At 45.7% G+C, this 24,121-nt stretch overlaps 3 protein-coding genes across 4 annotated transcripts in view; 1 reads left to right on the top strand and 2 right to left on the bottom strand.

Moving 5' to 3' along the window:
- The first annotated feature begins 40 nt into the window (after nt 1-40).
- AP-2sigma (adaptor protein complex 2, sigma subunit) lies at nt 41-3,971 on the top strand. The gene is made up of 4 exons (XM_037418675.2): nt 41-181; nt 455-604; nt 1,328-1,501; nt 2,405-3,971. The coding sequence occupies exons 1-4, from the start codon at nt 179-181 to the stop codon at nt 2,504-2,506; spliced, it is 429 nt and encodes a 142-aa protein (XP_037274572.1). The 5' UTR covers nt 41-178; the 3' UTR covers nt 2,507-3,971.
- Nucleotides 3,972-7,250: 3,279 nt separating this feature from the next.
- LOC119167228 (rRNA-processing protein UTP23 homolog) lies at nt 7,251-8,675 on the bottom strand. The gene is made up of 2 exons (XM_037418674.2): nt 8,414-8,675; nt 7,251-7,875 (listed from the first exon to the last, which is right to left on the bottom strand). The coding sequence occupies exons 1-2, from the start codon at nt 8,563-8,565 to the stop codon at nt 7,266-7,268; spliced, it is 762 nt and encodes a 253-aa protein (XP_037274571.2). The 5' UTR covers nt 8,566-8,675; the 3' UTR covers nt 7,251-7,265.
- Nucleotides 8,676-9,513: 838 nt separating this feature from the next.
- The window catches only part of Brf (Brf RNA polymerase III subunit), a 71,366-nt gene continuing 56,758 nt past the window's right edge, over nt 9,514-24,121 (bottom strand). Inside the window, exons 14-18 of one of the 2 annotated variants that reach the window (XM_075866897.1) lie at nt 17,325-17,470; nt 16,503-16,545; nt 15,645-15,732; nt 15,435-15,512; nt 9,514-13,589 (exon numbers count right to left, since the gene is read on the bottom strand). In XM_075866897.1, coding sequence (XP_075723012.1) covers nt 13,534-13,589; nt 15,435-15,512; nt 15,645-15,732; nt 16,503-16,545; nt 17,325-17,470 — 411 coding nt within the window. In that variant the 3' untranslated portion in view covers nt 9,514-13,533. Of the gene's footprint in view, nt 13,590-15,434; nt 15,513-15,644; nt 15,733-16,502; nt 16,546-17,324; nt 17,474-24,121 lie in introns of both variants that reach the window. The other variant, XM_037418670.2, reaches the window with a different exon arrangement.

Here is a 24,121-nt window from a genome sequence, read left to right on the forward strand (position 1 = left end):
GCAAATAAGTCTGTGTGTAAAAATTTCCAGAAGTAGGCAGTTGTTAGGCGCCGTCTTTTTCACTTCCGCTTGCAAAGTCGGCGAGCGTTTCCGGTTTTGGGGCGGCCAGCGAGTAGGGAGGCGGAGCAGTTGGTTTGGTGCGGTAGCCGCTGGGCAAATCCTCTATTTCTCAGGAAATATGGTGAGTGGCTTGCGTTTCGCCGATTACGCGCTTACAGGCGAGGGACACGTTTACGGGGCAGCACATGGAGTGGCTATGCGACCATCGGCAAGCGCCTGCAAACCGCAGTTTCGTCGGCTTTCGCCGGCGGGTGTTATGTCACCCGTACGAAGGCAAATGATCCGCCTTCCTACCGATTTAAAATAAAAACGAACAAGAGCTCTGTGGTTCATGTTCGGACGCCCCGTTATTGTAGCGTTGTTGTTTGAAGCTTTACGCTTGCCTCTTTTGCAGATACGCTTCATTCTGATTCAGAACCGGGCCGGCAAGACGAGGTTAGCCAAGTGGTACATGAACTTTGACGACGACGAGAAGCAAAAGCTGATCGAAGAAGTGCACGCCGTCGTCACGGTCCGAGATGCCAAGCACACGAATTTCGTCGAGGTAAGCGCCTTCCTTTATCGTCAGTGCGGCCTTTTATCTTTACACGTCCCTTCGCGCTTCTTGGGCCCGAGACGACGTCAAACCATCCGCACGCCCGGCTCGCTTTTCTTCGGCATTGATCGGATTGCCCTCCGGCAATTTTTTTTTTTTTTTTTTATGGCCGAGGTCGACATCATCGGGGCCCAGGTTACGCTGAAGTGATGTAAAACACGCCGCAGCGTGCTTAGCGGAGAGGGCGTTGCGCCGCTGAACACCGCGATGTGCAGGAACGCCCGTGCGCTTTGATTTAGGTGCACTTTAAAGAACCACCACAGGTGTCAAAAAAGTGACTTCGCAATCTCGCCACCACCGCTTGCCTCATAATTGCGTCGAAGTGTTTGCAAAACCCGGAATCGAACCGATTTGGTGCGGTGTTAGCTAATTTCCGCAAGATAGTGTCGTTTTCCGTCAGCGATTTTTTTTTTTTTAGTTTGCCGCATTCTAATACAAACCAATTTTATAAACTTCAAGTCGCGGTCAAGTAAAAAGAAAAATTGACCAGTAGAAAAGTGAACTTCTTCGAATTGTCCTTCCACATAGACATTTGTTACTGAAATACTAAGAATTAGACTTAACGACTAAAGTGAAAAGATACATACTTTGGTTTAGTGAAAGTGCGCATTGTTTCGATGTTAGCCGGCTCACGCAGTAACGATAGTTTTGCCATTGTTCTTGTCTGTGCAGTTCCGCAACTTCAAGATAGTGTACCGGCGCTACGCTGGCCTTTACTTCTGCATCTGTGTGGACGTGCACGACAACAACCTGGCCTACCTCGAGGCCATCCACAATTTTGTGGAAGTGCTGAATGAGTACTTCCACAACGTTTGTGAGCTGGACCTCGTCTTCAACTTCTACAAGGTAGGGCCCCCAACGTTCTCCGCTGCTTACTGAAAAAAAAAAAGATGTCTTGCAGTCCCAGCTTTCATTAAGCATTTGTTTAGCAAGTATCTTTGAAACACTGAAATTTCAATGCATCATCATGAATGGGTTTTTTTTCCATTTCTTCGCAGCCACATTCTCAGTTAAATAACCCTCAAGTTGGCAAGACACACCTGTTAGAACATGAAGCAGTTAATTTGTACTGCGAAAGAGTTATGTGGGCCCTAGCACATGCTGTCGAGATACACAACTTCACAAAAACTTATTGCACAAACTTCATTCACTGCTGGCTTTATTTTCTCATTCTATGGTTTAGAGAGCGTCTTCTCGTGGTGAGGGTAGTGTTCTGGAGTTGTGAAAGTGCAGTCTACAATACTCAAGCCTTGGTATAAATTATTATAATGCAGTTGAACTCCTTCGCAAGAGACAAAGGGGTGTAAAATGCCCTAGTGTGCCTACATTGGAGTAGGCCTTAATGACAAGACTCGTATGTGGTACCCTCGTCATAGAAGACAGCTCACATAAAAGACAAGAATTTCGCTACAGTGCACGTCTCCTATAAAGAGGTTCAACTGTAAATGAAGGATAGTTTTGTCATATAGTGTTGCAAATGTGCATTTATAACAAATTTTTGAGTTAACAGGCTGAGACATTAGTGCAAGGAATAAAATATCAACATAATAAAAAATACGACGAAGATGAGTGCTGCACTCACAACAGTTTATTAGCAGGGAAGGGTTCCACATATGTATCCTAAATAATGATGTTATTTCCGTGACAGATGGTGACCTTGTCGAAACGAGGTTCAATTGTAGAGTGAGTGAGATCGCTTTTCTAGTTTGCATTCCTTTGTAAAGATTTGCTTTTTCCATCCCCACGCAGGTGTACAGTGTCGTGGACGAGATGTTTCTCGCCGGCGAGATCCGAGAGACGAGCCAGACGAAAGTCCTCAAACAGCTGCTGGTCTACAACTCGCTGGAGTGAAGCGGGTCTTGGGCGCAAACAAGCACACACAGAAAAAAAAAAAAAAAGCTCGCTTCTCCTTCCAACTCACCACGCACTGACATGCATGCAGAAGGGAAAACGGACAGGTTTGACCGAGAGAGAAGAAGTAGCAGTAGGCCGGTACCGGCGACGACGTGCACGTTGACAAACAACCACATTCCCCTTTGAACTGCTCCTGCAATGCGCGTGGGAGAGACTCTCTGGCTTGCAGAGTCTTCTGCTTTTTGCATACATCCATTTTCTTCGTTCCGCAGTTGCCTGGCCGCTGCATGCGCCTCTCTTTTACTCACCACCACCGATGTGTCAATGGCACCAGCAATACTCGTCTCCCCCCTAATAGGTGCCCATCCTCCTCACAACTTTGATGCTCTGAAGTGCGATGCATGCCTTCTTCTCCTTGCTGTTCTGTTCCAGACAGAAAGTTTGGTTGTCGATCGTGTCGGGCTCTCTCTTGCAGTCACTGAAAAAGCTAGTGGTGAGTCGCGTTTGGAATGTCGACATTTTGCGAGCTTGGTGTTGACCTGTTTCAAGTCGGCGCGAGCATCGAAACAGCACTCTGGAAACAGCTGTGCTCTTTGAGGCGTACCGATTTGTAGCACAGCAATGATCGCCTGCTGACTCAACTCTGTCGTGCCCGGTACTGTCCTGTTTTGAACGTCACACTTGCTATCAGTTTGACGACTTTCTTCGGGAAAGTGGCAAGTTTTTGAGAGCACAACACGGGCATGCGTAATAATGATTATTTTTGCGTAACAAGAAATCTCCAATAGGCGCAGCTGCTATTAGAGTGCAAGACTGGCTGCCCTGCTTTATTTTTTATCGTCATTTATCTCATCATTAATTTTTGTTTGTTTCAGGAGCTTGTCAGTTTTGTTCCCGGTTTATCAGAGGACCCATCGGTGCAGTTCAGGACACGGCGACGCTTGTTACACAGCAACACAGCCAATGCTCGTTCACATGTGTCAATGACCACTTTCACAAGCACAGTCCGAACTTAACGTGTGTGGCACGTTGATTGCCACAAAAGGAAGCAGGTACTTAATTGCAAACATTGCTTTGCCATAAACATGTCTAGCTAGTATCTTTGGTTGAGTGAAATAAGGCAGTTGTACAGAGAGCATTGCCTCTTTTGACACACTAACCCACCACACGAAACATGCCACTATCAACAGTTTGACTTTCTCCTTGTCGCTTATAAGATTTAACATGTATCTTTGTGTTGCTGTTCCTATACATCGATACCGGGTAGAGTTAATGTTGATTGTTGGTTATGGAGTGCACCGCAGATCATCTTGTACGACTTGTGTGTGGCACTGCGATGGTTTTTGTGGAGGAACACCGGGGGAAAGGGGTTGTGGGAAGCTGTATGAGTGGTGTGTAGTATTATGTAAAGTCGTAACATGTATAACAAATGTGTACATAAAATGTCTATCCTTACCGATAACCTTGTGTGTGTTTTTTTTTTTATTGCGATAGCAACTATACGGAAATTTTCGGCAGATTTTTGCCGTTGCTCCTGCCTTCATGTTTAGGATATGTATGCAAATATTTACACTAAATAAAAGCCACAAAGAAAAACTTGAATGAAAAAAATTTCCGAAGCACGCCACCAGGATTCAAACCCGAGGTTGCGCGATCGAATCCCGGCTGCCACGGCCACATTTTTGATGGAGGCAAAAAATGCCCGAGGCCCGTGAGCTTCGGGTGCACGTTAAAGAACCCCAGGTGGTCAAAATTTCCCGAGCTGTCCACTACGGCATCTCTCATAATCATATGGTGTTTTTGGGACACTGAACCCTGATGATTATTAGGATTCAAACCTGTGACCCTTCACTCCACCGTGCGCTGCCCTGAACATCTCTGCTACATCCTCCAGCTTGCTAATGGTAACCTGTTGACAGACACTGTTTTTCACTGGCAGTATGCAGATTTCCGAGGTTATTCAGCGAAGCCCCTTTAACCCAGGAGATGGCGGGTTAAAGTTAAATCAACTCTCCAAGATGTTGTTTTGTAACTGCCCTTGAGATTTGCACAAAAAGTGGCATGTTTTGTACCCTTTCTGAACTAGAATGCCAGACAAAGTGTTTGCACCCACTAGCTCGCGAAACGGAGTGCATGTGCGTCTCGTTTAAAGGGGCCTCCCAATACTTTTTGAACATGGTATCTTACTCATTTCTCGACAAATGATGCCAATAAGTTGAAATGACCGTGCCGTAAGCGCAAAGATAGTGGCCATGAACCGAGCATTGTGAGCTGCGTGGTTACAGGGGCTACCACAGAATGCCGAGATGCACCTGTGCTGCATTCTATACTGCAAGAATCTCACTATTATGCTACCACGCTGAAAGCAAGCCCAGCATACACTGAAAGCACTCAGGTTCAAAACATGCACTGCCAAAGGGACACAGCTTCTTGTCCCCATTGCATTGTCACCCTAGCACCGTGCATAGCTCTCGGTGCACCCACCTACTAGGGCTGCAGGAGAAAAAAAGCGCATATAGCATGCAACTTTGCTTGAGTACCAGTAACTTTGCTCGTACACGAGATTCTAGAAATCTTTGTGGCAGTCGATTCGTGGAACAGTAAACTCCTAACGAAGTCATCCGACTAGATGAGAAAAATGTCGTGGAGCCCCTTTAAGTCGGCCTGGCATTGAGCGGATACCCCACTGTACTGCGCAGACTGAAACGTTGTGCACATGCCCGATTTCGCAAGTAACCTGTAGTGGTCTCAAGGGTTAGCAGGCCAAAACGGCTGGCAGATTCCTGCGACCCGGCAACCCTAGGTGTCCACACGCCCACTGTTGCTTCGAGATGGCCGAGCTCGGAGCGACAAGCAACTTTATGCATCTTCTCACATCTCTGTCGGGTTCACAATGCTAGAGTTGGCACATGCTTACTGAAATACAAAATGACTCTTAACATAGCCCAAGAAAATGTTTTGTTAAGTTACATTTCTTCTATAGTGGGCCCTACCTTCTGTTCTCCTTTTTCTAATCGGTAGCCGTAACTACTCAACGAGAACCGTTTTAGTCTGGTATTTAAAATGATTCGTCATTTCAATAAGTTCAAAAGTTTCCAAATTGTTCCCATCAGATTAATACGACAGTCTGAAATACAAGCCCAAAACATAATACTTGTAGTTTAAATTGTATATTTTACATATTATTACCAATTAATTTCTTGATTTTTGCATTATAATACATACCTAGAATAGCATTCTCTGCTATAATAGCATTCTCTGGTGCTTATGGGTACACTTACCTTGCAAGAAGACCTCAAAAAAGAGTTCTTTGTCTCTGAGGGTAAGCACAAGTCGCAGCTGTGAAAGGCAGGCTACAGTTGCCGCTGGGGTTCCTGCGAGGAATGACAGCTGCAAGTTCCTGGCGAGATGGGAGGTCTTAGCGGGTCCTCAACTCTTGGGGGCAAGAAAACTAAACATCGCCACAAAATAGTAAAATCAATATGTAACCAGCGATTTGGGCTGGTACACGAGATATTGCCATCGTGGGAGTAGTCCCGGCACAACACTGCAGCATCGTGCTGCACCGACAAATTCTGGCGAGACGTGCATGGCGCGGGTTTTTCCTTTAGAGCTGTTCACAGCCCAATTACAATGGGTGTTAGTATTGGGGGCTGCCTTTGCCCACTTAAATAACCGCTAAGGCAACCAGTAGCATTGCCATTTTTTGGGCGTGTTGTTAAGCCTAATTGAAAACATTCAGCACCAGCAGACAAGGACGCAAGACACCAACACTGCACTGAAGAGTCAACTCTCTTGCATCTGCTAGCACTGAATATGATTTTGAAGCATGTGACAGTACGGTTCTTGAGCTGTGTCCCTTCGCGAGCGATTCTAACCTGCAATGATTATTAAATGTTAGGTCATTGAGCAAGCAACATAGCTACCGACCGAGGGCTACGTTTTGATCATTAGGCACATGTCTCTGCTCTTGCAACATCATTTTAAAAAGTTATCGTGGCTACCTGTTTATAACCCAGGCACTACTGTAACACCACAACTAAAGTTTAACGTCTGGGCCAAATAGATGCCCTTTAATTGGTTCCCAAACCACCCCTCAGGCTTGGTGAAAAGGCACATTCTACTTGCAACCAGCACTTCTGTGAGAAGCAGCCAAGTTTTGTGGTTGTGCGCAGCATGTAGAAGGCATTTACGAGTGGGGCATATAGTTGCCACTTTCTCCAGGACCATCTCTCCTTTAACAGAGGTCCATCCTCACTCTCTTCGAAGCTGTCAAATTTCCTCATTTAGTTGTACTGCTACTGATTGACAGGCGACATTTATAAAGAGGGGCATTTGGATCAGATGCACTTCTTCCCATGGGTTGTACTAGCGCCACACTCCACAGTGTGCTAAAATTGCTCAGTAGCAACACTAGCACACACCAGATTCACACTATGAAGGCAGACTCGTTTCATGAAACATGCTGATGTAGATTTTCATCCCTTTGTCATCACCAACTGTGTAGCTTCAAGTGCTCACTGGGAAAGAGAGCACTCGAAGTGTGTGACAAATCTCTGTAACTAGTGCTCTCATCTTTGAGTAATGCTAAAAACGTTTGCACCGATCAATTGGTATGGCAATAAACTCCAGTACTGCAATCATCCGACAATTACTTGTAAATGCGGCCCAGGCCGCTATTAACACTGCCACATCGCCAGTGCGCCGCACGTGGCAGCGAGCATGAGTCCAAGCACGAAAATAGACTTGCAGCACTTTACTCAACAGAGGACTTCGAAAGTTCCGACACAACGTGCTTGGCAAGCTTGACCCGTTTGTGTCTCTTCCGTTTTCTGCCGGCCTCCGAGTTCGCCCGTTCGGCCTCCGCCGCGGGCGGCCTCTTGGTGGCCTTCTTCGGCTTCTTGCACGACAGCGGGTTGGGTCCACCTGGCTTCTTGCGCTTCCTCTTGGGTGTCTGTTCCTCCAGCAGGTTCTCCTGCTTTTTGAGCTGCTTGATGACCTCCATTTGACGCTCGGGGGCCTGAGACTGCGCCTGAAGCGCCTCCATACCCTTCTTCTCGCTCTTCTCCGACGGCTTTTCCAGGGTGATGGCGTTGAAGAGGTAGAGCAGCGGCACGCCGGCGAGGGCGCGCAGCCGTTCGCTCAGGTCGTGGTCCTGCGTGGCGACCATGTAGTGGTCGGGGTTGCGCTTCCTCACCATGCTGTGGAAGCAGTTGGCGGCCGTGATTGGCTGCTTCTCGTGGCCACAGCGGCGCACGGGAAACTGCTTGATGACCAGCGTGGCCCCGTACAGCTGCGGGCCCAGGCTCTCCGTCTCGGTCACGGCGCAGACCGTGGTGCAGAGCTTGACCTCCTCCCCGAGGTACCTGTGAGAACAGAGAGAAACGAATGATGCAAACTTGCGCACCATGTCCAAGCTTCCATCCCGATGAGCATATAATTTCTGTACGGCATTCGAGTGGCTACCAATTGCTATACAACACTGTTTGACTTCACTACCTACGTATCTGCCTACTAATGTATTAGAGTTCCAAGCACGTTTCAAACTGAGCAATCTCCGGGGCAGGCAGCGCATTTTCTGGGAAGATATGCTTACCATTGAAACGAACGGCTAGCAGTGAAGGTGCACCGGTCGTCACAAGGTGCATATTCGATCACGATCGAGTCCGATCTGGATCGAACTAATGTGTAGCAATCAGCTCATTCGCTCAAACCTCGGATAGGAGCAAGTCATGGTCGTGAAATGCGATTCCTAACGGACTCAATCGTGATCGCAAACGGCTTACAGTACTGGGCAGATTGCCCTAAAATTATTTGCTACGTCTCACGACGCGCAAGCCGATTTCGTGAGTAGGTAAACGACGTCGCCTGCAGCAGAGAAGCACAGAGTAAACGAGAACTTACTTGGGCATCTGATCCCTGATGTTCACCTTGTACTTGAGGGCAGCCGCGCAGAAGGTGCCATCCACGAGGATCTGGTACGGCGGTCGGAACCCGAACGCATTCTTGTAGAAGTTGAGGTTCCTCTGGACGCGCCTGTAACGGTTTATCCTCATCCTGTCCCGAAGTCAACGCGCGCGCGCTACGGCATCGTCTACCACACGAGAAGTTTCGGTGTCGAGCACACGCGTCGACGCAGCGAAGGAAAACAAGACGTCGGCATAGTAAACGCGCGCGTATCGACGTCGAAACAACGCTAATGCCGATGCTAGTGGCGTTTATGAAGATTTAGCAAGGAGAACAAAGAAAAGTCTAGGCTACAAACAAAAAAATAAAAATACTTAATAATTTCAAAACTTGGATTTTTAAATTACCCACTTAAACTTACATACCAGGTTGAAACTTTGCAAAAGTTTGCTGCGAATGCGCGAGCTGTTGTTTTTCAAACAATTTTTGTGTTTTTTTATTCTTTTACCATCAACCAGCAGAACAAACTTTTTTATTTTTCAAAAGCCTGCCCTTAATTGTAGTAATTCGTGGTTTCAAAATACACGTGCTATATAGCTTTATTCTATTTTATTTTTTTCTACTCAACCATTTTTTAGACTATATTTACACTCTCTCCACTCTAGAAGCTTACAACGTGAGTCTAGGAACAAGAGATTCCATGAGAAAAATACTCTTGCGGAAGCAAGCAAAGATCGAGATGTTTGAAAAGTCTACCCGAGGAGGGCACTCACCATTTTGCAGAGTGTATGTTAAATAAGGCATTACCACTCAATCGAAATGCTATTTCGGCAAGCACACCAATGAAGACGTTGCTCTATCACTTATGATTTGGATTGTATCTTACAAAGGCACTGACGCGTTCTCATCGGACACACATCGTCAACAGGGAATCGTGCTCGCACATCCAACCGAAGTGAGCTTCTCATGTCTTCACTCCTCTCTCGCAAAGAGTGAAAGTATGAAGGTATCTGCAAAATACATACATACAACCTCTGATTGTTCGAGCATCTTGGGCCAATAGTTCGAATCGAGACTGAATCAACTGGCCCCACAACTTGTCTTGAAAAAGCTGTTTATTGTGCTTGTAGAAACACACAAAAAGAAATTGTTTTGCGCTTTTTCCGTGACATTCACCCAGGCGGCCATGTTACCCTCCCACACACATAAGTACACGCACATGTATAAACAGACATAAGCGTCGCAAGCTCCAATTCACGTCTCAATGTTGTAAATTATTCATGCTGCTACTAGCCAAAATTTATACTCTTCAATGACAATGACAATCGTAACTCACTTTAAACATACTTGTAAACACACATGCATCGCTGAACAAACATCCCTTTTTACCTATAAATATGAGTTAGTGAGAGTGCACTTAACTGTACACATAATAACATTCTATATGTGCGTATGTATAATAGTAACATGCATCAGCTGTTTCAAGGTAGAGAAGCAGCAGTAGCCCATTCTTTTTAGCATCGACGGAAGAGTGGAAATTGTATAGCACATCTCTACAGGATAATGGGCGAATAATACAGCAGCCATAGACATCAGCAGATGTGTGATAACTAGAAATTTCGGTATCCTTCATTTATATAGTAAAGACAGCACAAAAGAGAAAAGAAGGAAAACTAGGTAACCAAAGAAACCTGGCAATGCACACAACTGCGACGTCTGTTTACCGAGGCCTGCATCGCATTAGCAGTGCTGTTCTTGTATTACATTGCTACCCAACAATCGTGGATAACGATGAATTATCATCGCCCTAAATCTTTTCACTCGCTCACTTTGGCGTAAACATTAAACGCTTAATGATTGCTAATTAAAGCTGTTATGTTTTGGAGACAAGTCTTACTCCTTTTAAGGTGTTCTGAATCACTCAAGAATCGATACAACATTCCTTCTGCAATAAACGAAGAAATGCGTCAACATTCCACTCGTGTTTTCACACAAGCTCTTCAATTCAGTTTCTGCAGGGTGACGTTAACATGACCGTCATTCACGATGTGTTGTTGAAGACAGATCTGCTAATGTGGAAACTACTAGTTCTACATTACAAGTGAATGTGTCGTGAACATCGACTATCTTCTATTCTATGATTTATGCTCGAGCTTCGATACACTGAGGCAAAAGTTGAAATAGTGATTGCTAGTTAACAATTTGCCGATTATCACATCCTACATGCTGATGTCTACTGCTGCTAATGATGCACTGCCAGAAGAAAGAGTTTGCTTCACTACATTGTTTAGAAGGAACACTCATGTCCTCATCCAAACTGGTTGTAGTTGCACTGTGCTTGTACGAATGTACGTGCAGTCAAACCTCGATATAACGAACCTAAATATAACAAAATAGTGGTTATAACAGAGTAAATAAATAGCCTTACAGTAGATATAGTGTTAGAAATATACCTTCATAACGAATATTTGGATATAACAAACTTATTTTCGTGTAAAATACAACTTATTTAAAGTGAAGTCCGAGTGTATACAGTAATCGGAAAAGCTTTTTTTTTTTTTTCTGTGCGGAATTCGTCAGTCTACACACAAAACAACTGTCATTTTACATAACTTGTGCACAATCAATCACACTAACATAACTGTTTTCACTTTCCTTCCTACATTAATGTTACATATACAACAAGAAATTATAAATGAAATGTTAGTCCCACATGTGTTGATCTTCAGACGTTGCTGAAGCTGAAATATCGCACCCAGAGTCCAAAGAACAACGGTTTCAATTACCACTGACAGAAAAAGCTCAAAAGCAAGGTTCTCTATATATTCAGAATGACGTTACGCATTAGTCAGCACAGGAATACTACCATCTTTCAGTGGATGAGTGGAGACAATAAAAGTACAATATAAGTGCATTCACACGATTTTTTTTCTCATTGGAACACTTTAGAATCGCCACACTTGCTGAAATTTGCCACCAGCCAATTCAGAGCGCCCATTCATCTTTTTGTGATCTTACTCCAGAATAGGCAGGAGTTCAGTACATGATTTCAGCACACTTTAGTTTTCCAAAGTTCTCTATTACATGAAAAAAAGAAATAAAACAAAATAGTAACAGGTGGCATAAAAAACGTGGTACAAACATGATACCCCAAACACTTGCTCTCTCATGCATCCACAATCAATACATGCTTCTGAAACATGCCATCATGCACACATATAACAGTATGTTCCTAAATATCAGGTTGCTCATGTGCCAAAAAAGCCATATAAAAAAAGAAATATCCATACCTATAGACATACAATTATACAGGAGATTAGCAAAGTAATAAATACATAACAATACATAGTGATATAGCAATAGTCACTCATACAGCAATCAACAAACAAATAGAAAACACTACTGGAGCCCTGAGTGATACCCCTGTAGTACTACCAATACTCATGTGCAAGTATGTTTCATGGTTTTCTTTTTTTCTTTTCAAGCGTCTCCCATTACAAAGTATGCATACAATTCAACAATGCACGGCCTATCATGCTAGATTTAAGTGTAACAGTGTTATGTGTTTATAGTCACTCTGCGAAGGCCTGATCGGGAGAAATAATTGCAATGAATAATGACTCCCTGGCACGCTACAAGCGTTAGCTCAACCACGTGAAAAGAACCAACAATAGATAACTAAGAATAAATAATAAGAATATAAACTGTCACAAAAAAGATCATTCATCCAGTCTTAGAAAACACAAAACTAATACAACACACAATATTGTCATAATCATGGCTGTTGCATGAGCACAAATTCAATACATCCGATGTCTGTGAAGCTTAACAGCCCCAAAAAGAAAACTTGAAAATGGGGTTAATGTACATAACTATAACTTTATGATGATTTAAATGAAATGTTTGGTCTCGCAAAGTATTGTAATTGCATTTGAAAAATAAATTGGCTTTACTTATGCTCTCTAATTAACTTTTTTGAATCGTCAGTCTTAATAAATATTACAAACTTACAAAAAAGCTTAGAGACCATCATAACTACATTTCTATTTGAAACAAATCCTAATCACTAAAGACTAAATAAAAAAAATGATTAAAGTCAGCACCTGGCTGTAGAGAAAGTGGCGTGGTTCATTTGTTCACAGCGTATTTTTGGCGTGAAGTTGCAGGGCGATGAAACATTGGTTTCACAATCGGCTATAACCATGTCATCATGGACGAAAAGCGTGCCATGTCAACGCTGGAAACACAATTTCTAACACATTCTAGCTAGGCTTACACGAATCTTGTTGCACATCATTTAACAAAAGTGTCGGTGCCGAGAGACACAATGTCAAAACAGCAAAACAGAAACAAACTCACAATAGACATGCATGTTGTGTAAATGGTGTAAAATAATCTAATCCATTTCATCAATCTACTCAGATACCTAACGAATATCATTTCATAATAGTTCAGTGAGCATCAAATGCAAGTGTAGACATAGTTGGCAGAAGTGATTAGCCATGTATATACTTAGGCCCCATTCTAAATGGCATGCATGTCTTAATGAACTACTAAAGCACATACCTTAAAGGCACGCACACAGACATACATTATTGTTTGTATTTCATAAGCCTTCCTCTTAACACTTAAAGTATAAAATAAAGGCAATAAAAAAACAGGTTTCCAGCACACTAAACAAGCTTACATGCACTTGCATCATGTGCACATAGTGTCGTAACAAGCATGTTCATCACACTCACATCAGGAATAGCTTCAGAGCATTTATAAGCAAAACAAGCACAAACACACACTTTCTTCTTTCACAAACAAACAGTTCTCTACGATTTGGTGTGCTTTTATACTGTGGTGCCTGCAACAAACCACATCGTTCTACATATCCGCAATGACGGCAGGCTACGTTTGACGCAGGGCGATTACTTGGAACGGAGCAAGCCAAGAGTCCAGGTTTGTGAAAACAAAGCTGTTCGCAGAAGGCTGTGTGTTGACTAAAAAAGAAGCCGCTGCTTGACATCGATGCTCCTAAGGTAGCGGATTTCCAAGCAACAAGAATTTGAAGAGTGAGTCCACGATAGCAATGAGAATTTGAAGATCCTAAAATACGGCTGTAGGTGCCGTCAGTCTCCGTAGTCGTCATACTCCTCGTGATATGAAAACGCGTCTTGTTCTTCTCCTGCAACGAGAAGAAAAGAACCACCAAACAACATTAGCAACACGATGTAGTTGGTACATTGTGAATAAATAAACAATTGAGGAGCCACCGCTCTATAAAAAAAAACGGGGGCTAATGAAGCTTGGCATGAACATGCCTGATACATACACTCAAACCTTTTTATGACAAAGTTCAATTTTACATGAAAACAAGTTCATTATATCCAAAAATTTGTTATAAGGGTTTATTCCTAACACTATATCAATTACAAAACTATTTTTCGTTTGTTTCATTATAATTAATACTTTGTTATATCTGCATTCGTTATATCGAGCTTCGAGTGTACAATGGGAATGGAAAGAAACGCGAACATGTGGCACTCACATTGTTTGCTGCATCACACTTATTTTCAAGTGGTTATAGGGCAGATGTAAACAAAAAGCCACCAGAGCTATTCATAATACATTGAAGAACCATCTAGCATTTTTTTTATTGCGACTAAAGTGAGAGTGTGCTGATGACAGCATGCCGCACTGTTTGCGTTTCTTTCCACCCCCCCCCCCCCAGTAACGCAGTACAGTAAAACCCTTTCATAAGAAAAACTGATGTAAGTGACAAATACGTAATAAGAGAAGACACCAGTGCACTTAAATTGAAATAGGGTTTGATAAGAAAATGCACAGACACACACGTGGGCATACAAACGCATGCATACCTTGCTCATAAGAGACATCTACTATAAGGACAAGAATTGCTGTGCGGTGCATGTCTCTTATGAATTGGTTCTCAACTGTACTCTCTTTCTTTTTGTATCACAATAAGCAATGCTCCCATCAAACTTTGATCTTCTTTTATATTACTAATATAATTCGTAATAATTAGGAATAGAACAGTCATCCACGAGCTTAGCAGTGCAACACTTTGGTTTCTACAGGCAACAACGATGACCATAAACTCATATTCAAGCAACAATTAAATTTGGCAACACAAAACCACAATTAAGTGACCTCGACAAATGGCTAAGGAGCCATATTACAAACAACCGATTGCCGAGAAGCGCGCAATCAGGAAAGCATTGATTATTAGAAAACAGTGCAAGCGAACTTGCATGGGACCAGCGCACCTTCCAGCGCTACATTTTTTTTATGATTGTTGGCGCAGTTTTTTTTCTTGGTTCGTTCGGGCCACCGAAGTCCGTGTTACAAAAGCTTCAATTGAGAAACTTTGACTGTGAAATATAGAAAAGAAAGAGGGCAGAGACAAATGGTGAGCATAATTAATGGGGATCAACAACGTAAAAATGTATTGAAGCAATATAGGCTCAGGTTTGGGAACTGGCAGTGGCAACTTGTCTTTCTGTCCATTTCACTTTCTTCGCATCTGTAGTCTATATCACAACTATAACAATAAACCTGAAACAGTACAATCGACGTTTCATATACCTCCCTTGGCTTCACTACCAACTCGTTTTAATTAAGCGAGTCCTCAAAAATTTACTTCTTCCATTCACCAAAGCCATGAGTGAGACTGCTTTAGTTGATATTAATCACTTGTGAAAGGCACTCAAATCCAGCCCCCTTCTTTAGCCAATTGCTCACTATCGCACTGCTCTCCTCACAACCGACTAGCCCAAACTCCCACATTGCTCAATAGGCTTGATATGGTTAGATTTAGTTCAGGTGAGATGGGTTGCGCTAGGTGAGGTGCGCCATACATGGCTTTACACCCCAGGAAAGCCAGCTAAACACAAATTGACAGTAGCCTTCTTCCTCGAGAAGCTTCCTCCAGAAAGAGCCAGGCCAATCCGACAAAAATGTCAACACAAAAAGCGCAAGCACAAGCATGCAAAATTCTCCATTTGCCTACCTCGCAGCTTGTTCAAAAGTTGACCAGCACCCAGGCGGAACTCGTCATCGGGATCCTCTTCTTCCTCCTCGTCTTCTTCTGCAGTAAACGTTGGAGGAAAAAAAATGAAAACTGTAAGTGGTTTGTTTGTTCCATCAGCTTCACTTGACAATAACTTCACTTGATAATAAGCGAAGTGCGGTAGTAACAGTTGCAATGGCAGCGCCATACCTTGATATTCAATCTCCTCTTCCAGTTCTTTCATGGCAGCCCTGTCATCTGCAGCAGCAGGCTTAGCAGCTGGACTGACTATGTCATCCTGTTCGACCAACCAAAGCATGCACGTTTTAAAAATGCATAAGCTTGTGCGAATATTCAAATGCTTTGAATATTTTAACGATTATTGTAGCATTAGCATTCACTTTGAATGAAACTTAAATTATTGAAAATTTCGAATTATTCAAAATGAACAAATAGATGCATTAGTCTGTATGTAACATCCTGTAAAGGTAATTTCACTGCACTGGAGGGGTGATAAGCTGTGCAAGCCCCTATTCAAATGCATACTAATTTGTATGTGACACCCTGTAAATGTGGTTTCACTGCAGTGAATTGGTGCTAAACCATAAAAACGCATATCAAAAAAAAAAATTTGCACCGCTGCAAAGCCTTACTTCTCTGAAATGAGGATATAACCCTCACACTAATTAATTTCTTTCATTTTAAAAGCTCATAATAACAACTGATATGCTTTAGGTAAAGGAGATTTTAAAATGCAACATATAGGCAAGTACATGGTACTTCCTGTATGCATGTCCCTTTCGCCACGTCCTTTTACTTTCCCTGCCTTTCATGACTGTTATGCCATTCTGGGGAGAATTTTCCATGACTGTCATTATGGTCAACACTCCAAACCTGTTGCCGTCACGTGTGACAAAATGAAAAACTTGCCACGAGGCAACGCGTCAATGTTAATGGCTGTACGATCGATGCCAGCGAAAGAAAGTAGAGCGTGTCAATACTGAACCTAAGCTGGCAGTCTAAATTTTGCTGCAAAGCATGCCAGAGGCTACTGGCAACCACACTCACCTCGTCATCGGAGATCACGTCAGGCTTGGCCTTCTGTTGACTACTGTAAAGAAACAAAAGAAAGAGCAAATAATCAAGAACGAGGCCCAAAATTACTTGCACTTATGTCCTCAACTGAAAGTCAAGTTAGAAAACGCTAGCGACTTTAACGAACACCTGCATAGCCAAGATGAAAAAGGTAAAAAAGAATTCGATTGATATGTGGGGTTTACCGTCCCAAAACCACCATATGATTATGAGAGACGCCGTCGAGGAGGGCTCGGGAAATTTTGACCACCTGGGGTCCTTTAACGTGCACCCATATCTGAGCGCACGGGCCTACAGCATTTCCGCCTCCATCGAAAATGCAGCCGCTGCAACCGGGATTCGATCCCGCAACCTGCGGGTGAGCAGCAGAGTACCATAGCCACTAGACCACCGCAACAAGGTAGTAAAAAAAAAATTAAAGCAGATTAAATTTTCACCCCATCTTTAGGCATCAGCAGAATTTTTTTCACGAGGTGATGGAGTGGGGTGAGAGGGGGGCGGGGGGGGGGGGCAGGTGAAAAGTCCTGTTTTATCTCGGTGTGGGGGAGCACTGGGGTGGTTTGGATGGGGGGCAGCGTTTGTGTGGCCGAGGGGGATGCAAAAGCCCTTTTTACAATACCCCCCTTTCCTCTTCCCAATCGCTAATGCAAATGCCCCCGAGACCACATGTAGTACGCATGTCAAAGCTCTGTATGACCACAGACATACAAAAGACCTTGTTTTGCAACACGCTTCTGTTATTCAGAGACGAACGCGTGCCCTGCCTTCGACATCAGAAATGGCGCACACACGTACAGGGCAATCGACTTGACTGTCGACATCAGTGAGCTGAACGCGCCGGCGGGAATGGGTAGCAGGCCGCGGGTCCTCTTTTTCGGCGGTTCGGAGACGACCGACTGCGTTTCACTTTTGTCGGCCTCGCTGGCAGATGGCTGCGGCTGCTGCTGCAAATGCAGAAAGAAAAAAATTCGATAAAGCCCACACTGGCAAGAAAAATATTGTCTCACTTGTTATTAACCGTAGAGGCATTATCATGATTGACATTAATCAAAACTAGTGAATAATATCCGAAGGTCGCAGGTTCAGTACCTGCCAGTGGCAAGCAGTCATAATTATTCGTTCACTTTACTTTCTTAATGTCTGTCTATACACTCAAACTTCAATATAATGAACATAGATACAATGAGATATTTGCTATAGTGAAGTAAATGAAAAATAGTCTCGTTATAGATACAGTGTCAGGAATAACCTTCATAACTAATTTTGGAATATAACAAACTTATTTTCTTGTAAAATGCAACTTTGCTATAATGAGGTGTGAGTGTTCTAATGTTATGATGAGGTGTGAATACACCTAAAATACAATAGCTAATTTCCCCTAACTCTCGCTTGGCTTCATTATCTGCTAGTGTTCATTAAGGTTTTGCGGAATAGAGAAACGAGCCCTCAAATTTTTCTTCTTTCATTTATCGTCATCAACAGTTATTCTGAACTACAGAACATGGCATACTTCCTTCTAAAACAAGAACCGATGAACTGTAATGATACTTAAAATGGTGTCTATACAACCTTATCGGTAATAAGAATTAATAGTGGAAAATAGTGCAAAATAAGACAGAAATCAGCAGTGCACCCATCAGCAGCACCCGTGTTGGTGCGCCCAGAGCTAGTGCTCCCTTCCAGGGTTGCCCACTGGTGGTTACTTTTCCCCAAATTGGCGAATTTTAGACGCCCGTGGCGACCTAAAATTATGAATGGCGACATGAAGAATTTTCGGCGATTTTCGGCTTAGTTATGCATTCTACTCAGTGTCTTCAAAACAAGTGGGCGACGGCATGCCACTCATATGTAGAGTGGCGACATTTTTGGCGGAATTTGAAGAAAAACGGTGACTTTTGCCGACTTTTCGCTTGTCATTGAGCAAATTTCACTCAAAAGCCAATGGCAACCCTTCTCCCTTCCCAAATCATCCGTCTATGCACCTGCACCTGCCAGATGCAGGTGCAGATACAGGGCATTCCAGCTTTGTTAGCAAAGTAGCTTCAAACTGGCACGTACTCCAACACACATTGCACGGCTAACTCATCCAAGAGAAACAACACAGAAGCAGGATGTCAGCAGGGACAGAGGCATCCTGTCCATTAAGCAAGAACTATAATTAGTTACAACTTTCCTTAGCAGTACTGTGGAAGCTATGGAACATAAACACTTGCCACTGCACACATCAATTAATAGTACTGTCACGCAGTTTATTCACGTACAGACCTACTGGAAGGCCGAGGAACGCCAGAAGAGCGAGGAACGCCAACAGGCCGAAGATACCAAAACAAACGCAAGCTCGGGTCGCGCGTGCACCAACGCTGTGGCTTGCCGTTTCATGCTGCTTCGTCGTCGTTCGCATAGTTCCCTACATTGGCCCCCGGTGAATAGCGTAGCCAACCTGGCGACTTAAGGCGTAGTCACTATAGCGGGGTCGTAATACGGCTTCAGGCGACTCACATGCACAATTTCTCGGCCACGACGGCGTAAGTCATGAGACTGTGTCAATGGCTCAATCTCATAATTGACGGGTGACGTACGGGCGAGAATGCGGTAGGGCCCGTGGTATCGTGCCAGTAATTTCGACGAAAGGCCAGGAGTGCTCGGTGGAACCCAGAGCCAAACAAGAGCACCAGTCGTGAAAGTAGAGAGATGTCGGTCGGTGTCAAGCCGTAGCTTCTGGTGGCCTTGGTCCTCGGTTGTCAGAGAACGGGCCAATCGTCTGCAATCTTCTGCGTACCTGGCAACATCAGAAATTGCAGTGTACTCAGAGGAGTCGGGCGTGTATGGGAGGATAGTGTCCAGCGTGCACGATGGTTCGCGTCCGTACAACAGAAAGAAAGGGGAGAATCCTGTTGTCGCGTGCGTAGCGGTGTTATACGCATACGTGACGAATGGAAGGACAGTGTCCCAATTAGTCTGGTCTGAAGCTGTGTACATCGTCAACATATCGCCGAGAGTGCGATTAAATCGTTCTGTGAGGCCATTCGTCTGCGGGTGATATGCTGTCGTCAGGCGATGAACCATGTTGCACTGAGCGAGCAACGCTTGAATGGCGTCAGACAAGAAAACACGCCCCCGGTCGCTCAAAAGTTCGCGGGAAGCACCATGGCGAAGAACAAAGTTGCGCAAGATGAAAAACGCAACTTCCCTCGCGGTTGCTGCGGGTAGTGCTGCTGTCTCCGCGTAACGCGTGAGGTGGTCCACGCCGACAATTATCCACCTATTTCCAGAAGACGACGTGGGAAGTGGTCCGTATAAGTCGATACCGACGCGGTCAAACGGACGCGCTGGACAAGGCAGAGGCTGAAGTGTACCGGCAGGGCGTTGAGGTGGGACTTTACGTCGCTGGCATGCAGTACAAGCACGTACGTACTTGCGGACAAATGTGTACATGCCGCGCCAGTAGTACCGCTGACGTAGACGGTTGTACGTTTTGAGAGCGCCAGCGTGAGCGCTTTGCGGGTCGTTGTGGAAAGCAGTACAGATTTCCGAGCGCATGTGGTTGGGTATCACTAACAGCCACTTCCTACCTTCAGACGTGTAATTCCGCCGATAGAGTAGGTCGTCTCGAATAGCGAAATGTGTGGCTTGACGGCGGATAGTTCTTGACACTAAATTAGCTAACGGATCAGTCAAAAAGGCGAGGAGTGGGGAAATCCACACATCTTTGCGTTGTTCCGATGCCATGTCTGTGAAGTCGATTGGTGTTATTACAGCTGAAGAAGGTGACGAGGAGGCTGGGTCAGCCGGTAGCGGCGAGCGGGATAGCGCATCAGCGTCGGAGTGCTTGCGGCCGGATCGGTATACAACACGAATGTCGTATTCCTGTAGGCGAAGCGCCCAACGACCAAGGCGCCCCGACGGGTCTTTGAGCGATGATAGCCAGCATAGAGCGTGGTGGTCCGTGACGACTTCGAAAGGGCGGCCATAAAGGTATGGGCGGAACTTCGTCAAAGCCCAGACAATTGCGAGGCACTCTTTCTCCGTGACGGAATAATTACACTCGGCTTTCTTGAGGGTTCGACTCGCGTAAGCGACCACGTATTCTTGGTACCCTGGTTTTCGTTGAGCCAATACAGCGCCAAGACCGACACCACTGGCGTCGGTGTGGACCTCCGTAGGCGCATCAGGGTCAGAGAAGTTGCGCACAAATCGACGAAAGTATGAGCACAGGCCGATAAAACTTCGAAGCGTCTTGATGGAATTGGGCTTCGGATAGTCGGCCACGGCACGGAGTTTCGCCGGATCCGGGAGAACACCCTCTTTGCAGACGACGTGACCCAGTATAGTGAGCTGACGTGCGGCAAAATGGCACTTCTTGATGTTAAGTTGAAGGCCAGCAGAGGTGAGACACGTGAGAATAGCACGAAGACGAACAAGGTGAGTGGAAAAGTCGCGAGAAAAAACGACGATATCGTCTCGGTAGCAAAGGCACGTGTTCCACTTGTAGCCGCGAAGGATGGTGTCCATCATCCGTTCGAAGGTAGCTGGGGCGTTGCAGAGTCCAAACGGCATGACGTTAAACTCATACAGCCCATCAGGTGTTACAAATGCAGTCTTCGATCGGTCAGGATCAGCCATTGGAACTTGCCAATATCCTGAGCGTAAATCTAAGGAGGAGAAATATTCTGCCCCTTGCAAGCAATCGAGAGCGTCGTCGATGCGTGGCAACGGGTACACATCCTTCCGAGTTATCTTATTGAGCCGGCGGTAGTCGACACAGAATCGGATAGACCCATCCTTTTTGCGCACAAGTACAACAGGGGACGACCAAGGGCTCTGCGATGGCTGGATGACACCACGCTTGAGCATATCGTCGACTTGTTCGTTGATAATACGGCGCTCTTCCGCTGAAACTCGATATGGTCGTTGGCGTAAGGGAGCATGAGTACCGGTGTCAATGTGGTGCGTGATGTTCGCTGTGCGACCCAAAGATGGTTGAGCGCAATCGAAGACAGAACGGAACTCTCCAAGAAGGGACAAGAGTTCGCTTCTTTGTGTCGGCGATAGCTCAGCGGCAACAGAGGGCTGGAATGAGTCTGGCGCGGGCAGTGTGGCCACAGGTGGCGTCATAGCATTGAGCTGGAGGTGAGGTGCGTGTTCGGCAAACTCTAGAGGGCGCAAGAGGTCAACGTCTTGTATGTTACCCAAACATTCTCCGCGAAGTAAGGTAACTGGCGACGATAGCGAGTTCGCGACGAGCATGGCGGTAGCACCGGATTCCACGGTGAGTACGGCAAAGGGCAGGTGTAGGCTACGGCGGCGGGTAAATACGTCAGACGGAGTGAACAAAACAGTTCCGGCAGGAGCGGCCGTACAGGTCAGGGCTACAAGGGCGGATGTTCTCGGTGCTATTTCCGTGTCTGCAACAACGACAAGTTTGTAAGCTTCAGAAAGAGAATCCACCAAACAAGAGGTTGGCAGCGGTGTAAGGGCAACTTCTGCACGTGAGCAATCTATGATGGCCCGATGACGCGAAAGAAAGTCCCATCCAAGAATGACTTCGTGGGAGCAGGATGCCAGCACAAAAAATTCAATGGCATAAAGTTCACCTTGGATAATGACACGTGCAGTGCACACAGCTGTAGGTTCTATGCACTGCGAGTTGGCCGTGTGGAGCATCAGGCCCGAAAGAGGCGTCGTCACCTTTTTCAACTTGCGGCATAAGGTCTCACAGATTATGGAAACGGCGGCCCCTGTGTCGATAAGCGCTTGTGCGGCGGTCCCCTCAACATTGACGTCAATAACGTTTTGCGGCGAGAAAGATGGAGGCCTTAAGCAGTTCGAATTGTATGCAGCTGTTGCCTCCGGAGCTGCAGCGATCAGTTTCCCTCTTCCGTAGCAGGTCGGCGACGCATAGGTGACAGGGAGCGTCGTCGTGGCGATGGTGACCGATGGTTTGCGTAGGGTCGAGGACCGTCAGTGGTGTACCTTGATGGCGTCCTAGACGACGACGCCATTGGCCTGCCCACGGCGTCGACTGGAGGGGGATCTCGGCGACAGTGGCGGGCGACGTGTCCAGCGATACCACAGGCGAAACAGATGGGCCTATTATCCGGCGTCCTCCAAGCGTCTGAGCGACGGTAAAATGGAGCTGAAGATCTCGCGTAGGGATACGGCGCCGCAATTGGGGTTGTAGGCATGACATAGGGCGGCGTGGCAGGTTGAGCATACGGCATACGCTGTTGCGTAGGCCGAGCAGCGACGGCGGCGTACGTGAGAGGCGTTGTGACTGGTGGTTGCTGATGCACCGGCGGAAGGGCTTCAGCAACTTGGGTCCGAATGACGTGTTGTAGGTCCGGTGCCAAAGCTTGCGTGGGCTCATGTGTCAGTGGCAGCAGTGACAGCTGGCGCGCTACCTCTTCGCGGACGAAGTCCTTGATTGTCGAAAGCAGCGGCTGCTGATCGGTAGGATGGGTAGCTAGGTGCAAGCTTGCGAGCGTGTCTGGCGTCGTGAGGGCTTGACGAGCAATTGCGCGCTGCCTACGCAATTCATCGAAGCTTTGACAGAGGGAAACGAGGACAGCAATGGTGGGGGGATTTCTCGCGAGCAACATCTGAAAGGCGCCGTCGTCAATGCCTTTCAATATGTGCCTGATTTTTTCTTCCTCAGGCATGGTAGAGTTGATGCGGTTGCATAGATGCAACACATCTTCAATGTAGCCCGTGTAGGTCTCGCCTGGTTGCTGCGCACGGTGACGTAAACGGTGCTCGGCTTGAAGCTTGCGTGCCGCAGGTCGTCCAAAGACGTCCGTAATAGCCGTCTTGAATGCAGACCACGTAGTAATGTCAGCTGCGTGGTTATTAAACCACAGTTGCGCGGTGTCCGCAAGGTAGAATGTGACGTAGCCCAGCTTACTTGGGTCGTCCCATTTGTTACTTGCGCCGACTTTGTCGTACCTCGCCAACCAATCTTCGACGTCCGACTCAGTGGAGCCCGTGAAGATAGGAGGGTCTCGTTGAGGATACACGGCACCGCAAGTGACATGGACGGTCGAAGGTCCCACCTGGAGAGGCGTCTCGGTGGCCATGTTCGTGTCACGTAGAGGGGGAAGCTTACGGGAGCGAAGTTCCAGGTTTGTACGGGAGTCCACACACCTCCACCAGATGTCACGCAGTTTATTCACGTACAGACCTACTGGAAGGCCGAGGAACGCCAGAAGAGCGAGGAACGCCAACAGGCCGAAGATACCAAAACAAACGCAAGCTCGGGTCGCGCGTGCACCAACGCTGTGGCTTGCCGTTTCATGCTGCTTCGTCGTCGTTCGCATAGTTCCCTACAGTACCTATATTTATTTTCCAATTTTCAGTTTATGTCTAGCTTGAATGAGTAAAACTTTTTTCACTATAAAAATAAAACAAGTATAGAAAGGCCGTGGTAGAAAAAGAAACACTCGTTGATTTTGGGGCAACATAACATTTTCGACACGCCTATTCTAGCAGTAAACATATTCCCGATGCCAGCTGGATAGACCATATGCAGTTGCAAACTCGCCGTTTTGTTCCCCGAGAAAGACATTCTCCATGTGCGACAGAAAGCGGCTGTTAAA

The sequence above is a fragment of the Rhipicephalus microplus genome, chromosome 6, assembly GCF_043290135.1.
Source record: "Rhipicephalus microplus isolate Deutch F79 chromosome 6, USDA_Rmic, whole genome shotgun sequence".
NCBI lineage: Eukaryota > Metazoa > Arthropoda > Arachnida > Ixodida > Ixodidae > Rhipicephalus > Rhipicephalus microplus.

Bases quoted from the DNA above. Each gene is read 5' to 3' on its own strand.
- AP-2sigma (XM_037418675.2), top strand. The intron at 605-1,327 runs GTAAGCGCCTTC...TTGTCTGTGCAG, and splicing joins AGCACACGAATTTCGTCGAG to TTCCGCAACTTCAAGATAGT. The intron at 1,502-2,404 runs GTAGGGCCCCCA...ATCCCCACGCAG, and splicing joins TCGTCTTCAACTTCTACAAG to GTGTACAGTGTCGTGGACGA.
- LOC119167228 (XM_037418674.2), bottom strand. From the start codon at position 8,565: ATGAGGATAAACCGTTACAGGCGCGTCCAGAGGAACCTCAACTTCTAC. The intron at 7,876-8,413 runs GTAAGTTCTCGT...CTGTTCTCACAG, and splicing joins ATCAGGGATCAGATGCCCAA to GTACCTCGGGGAGGAGGTCA.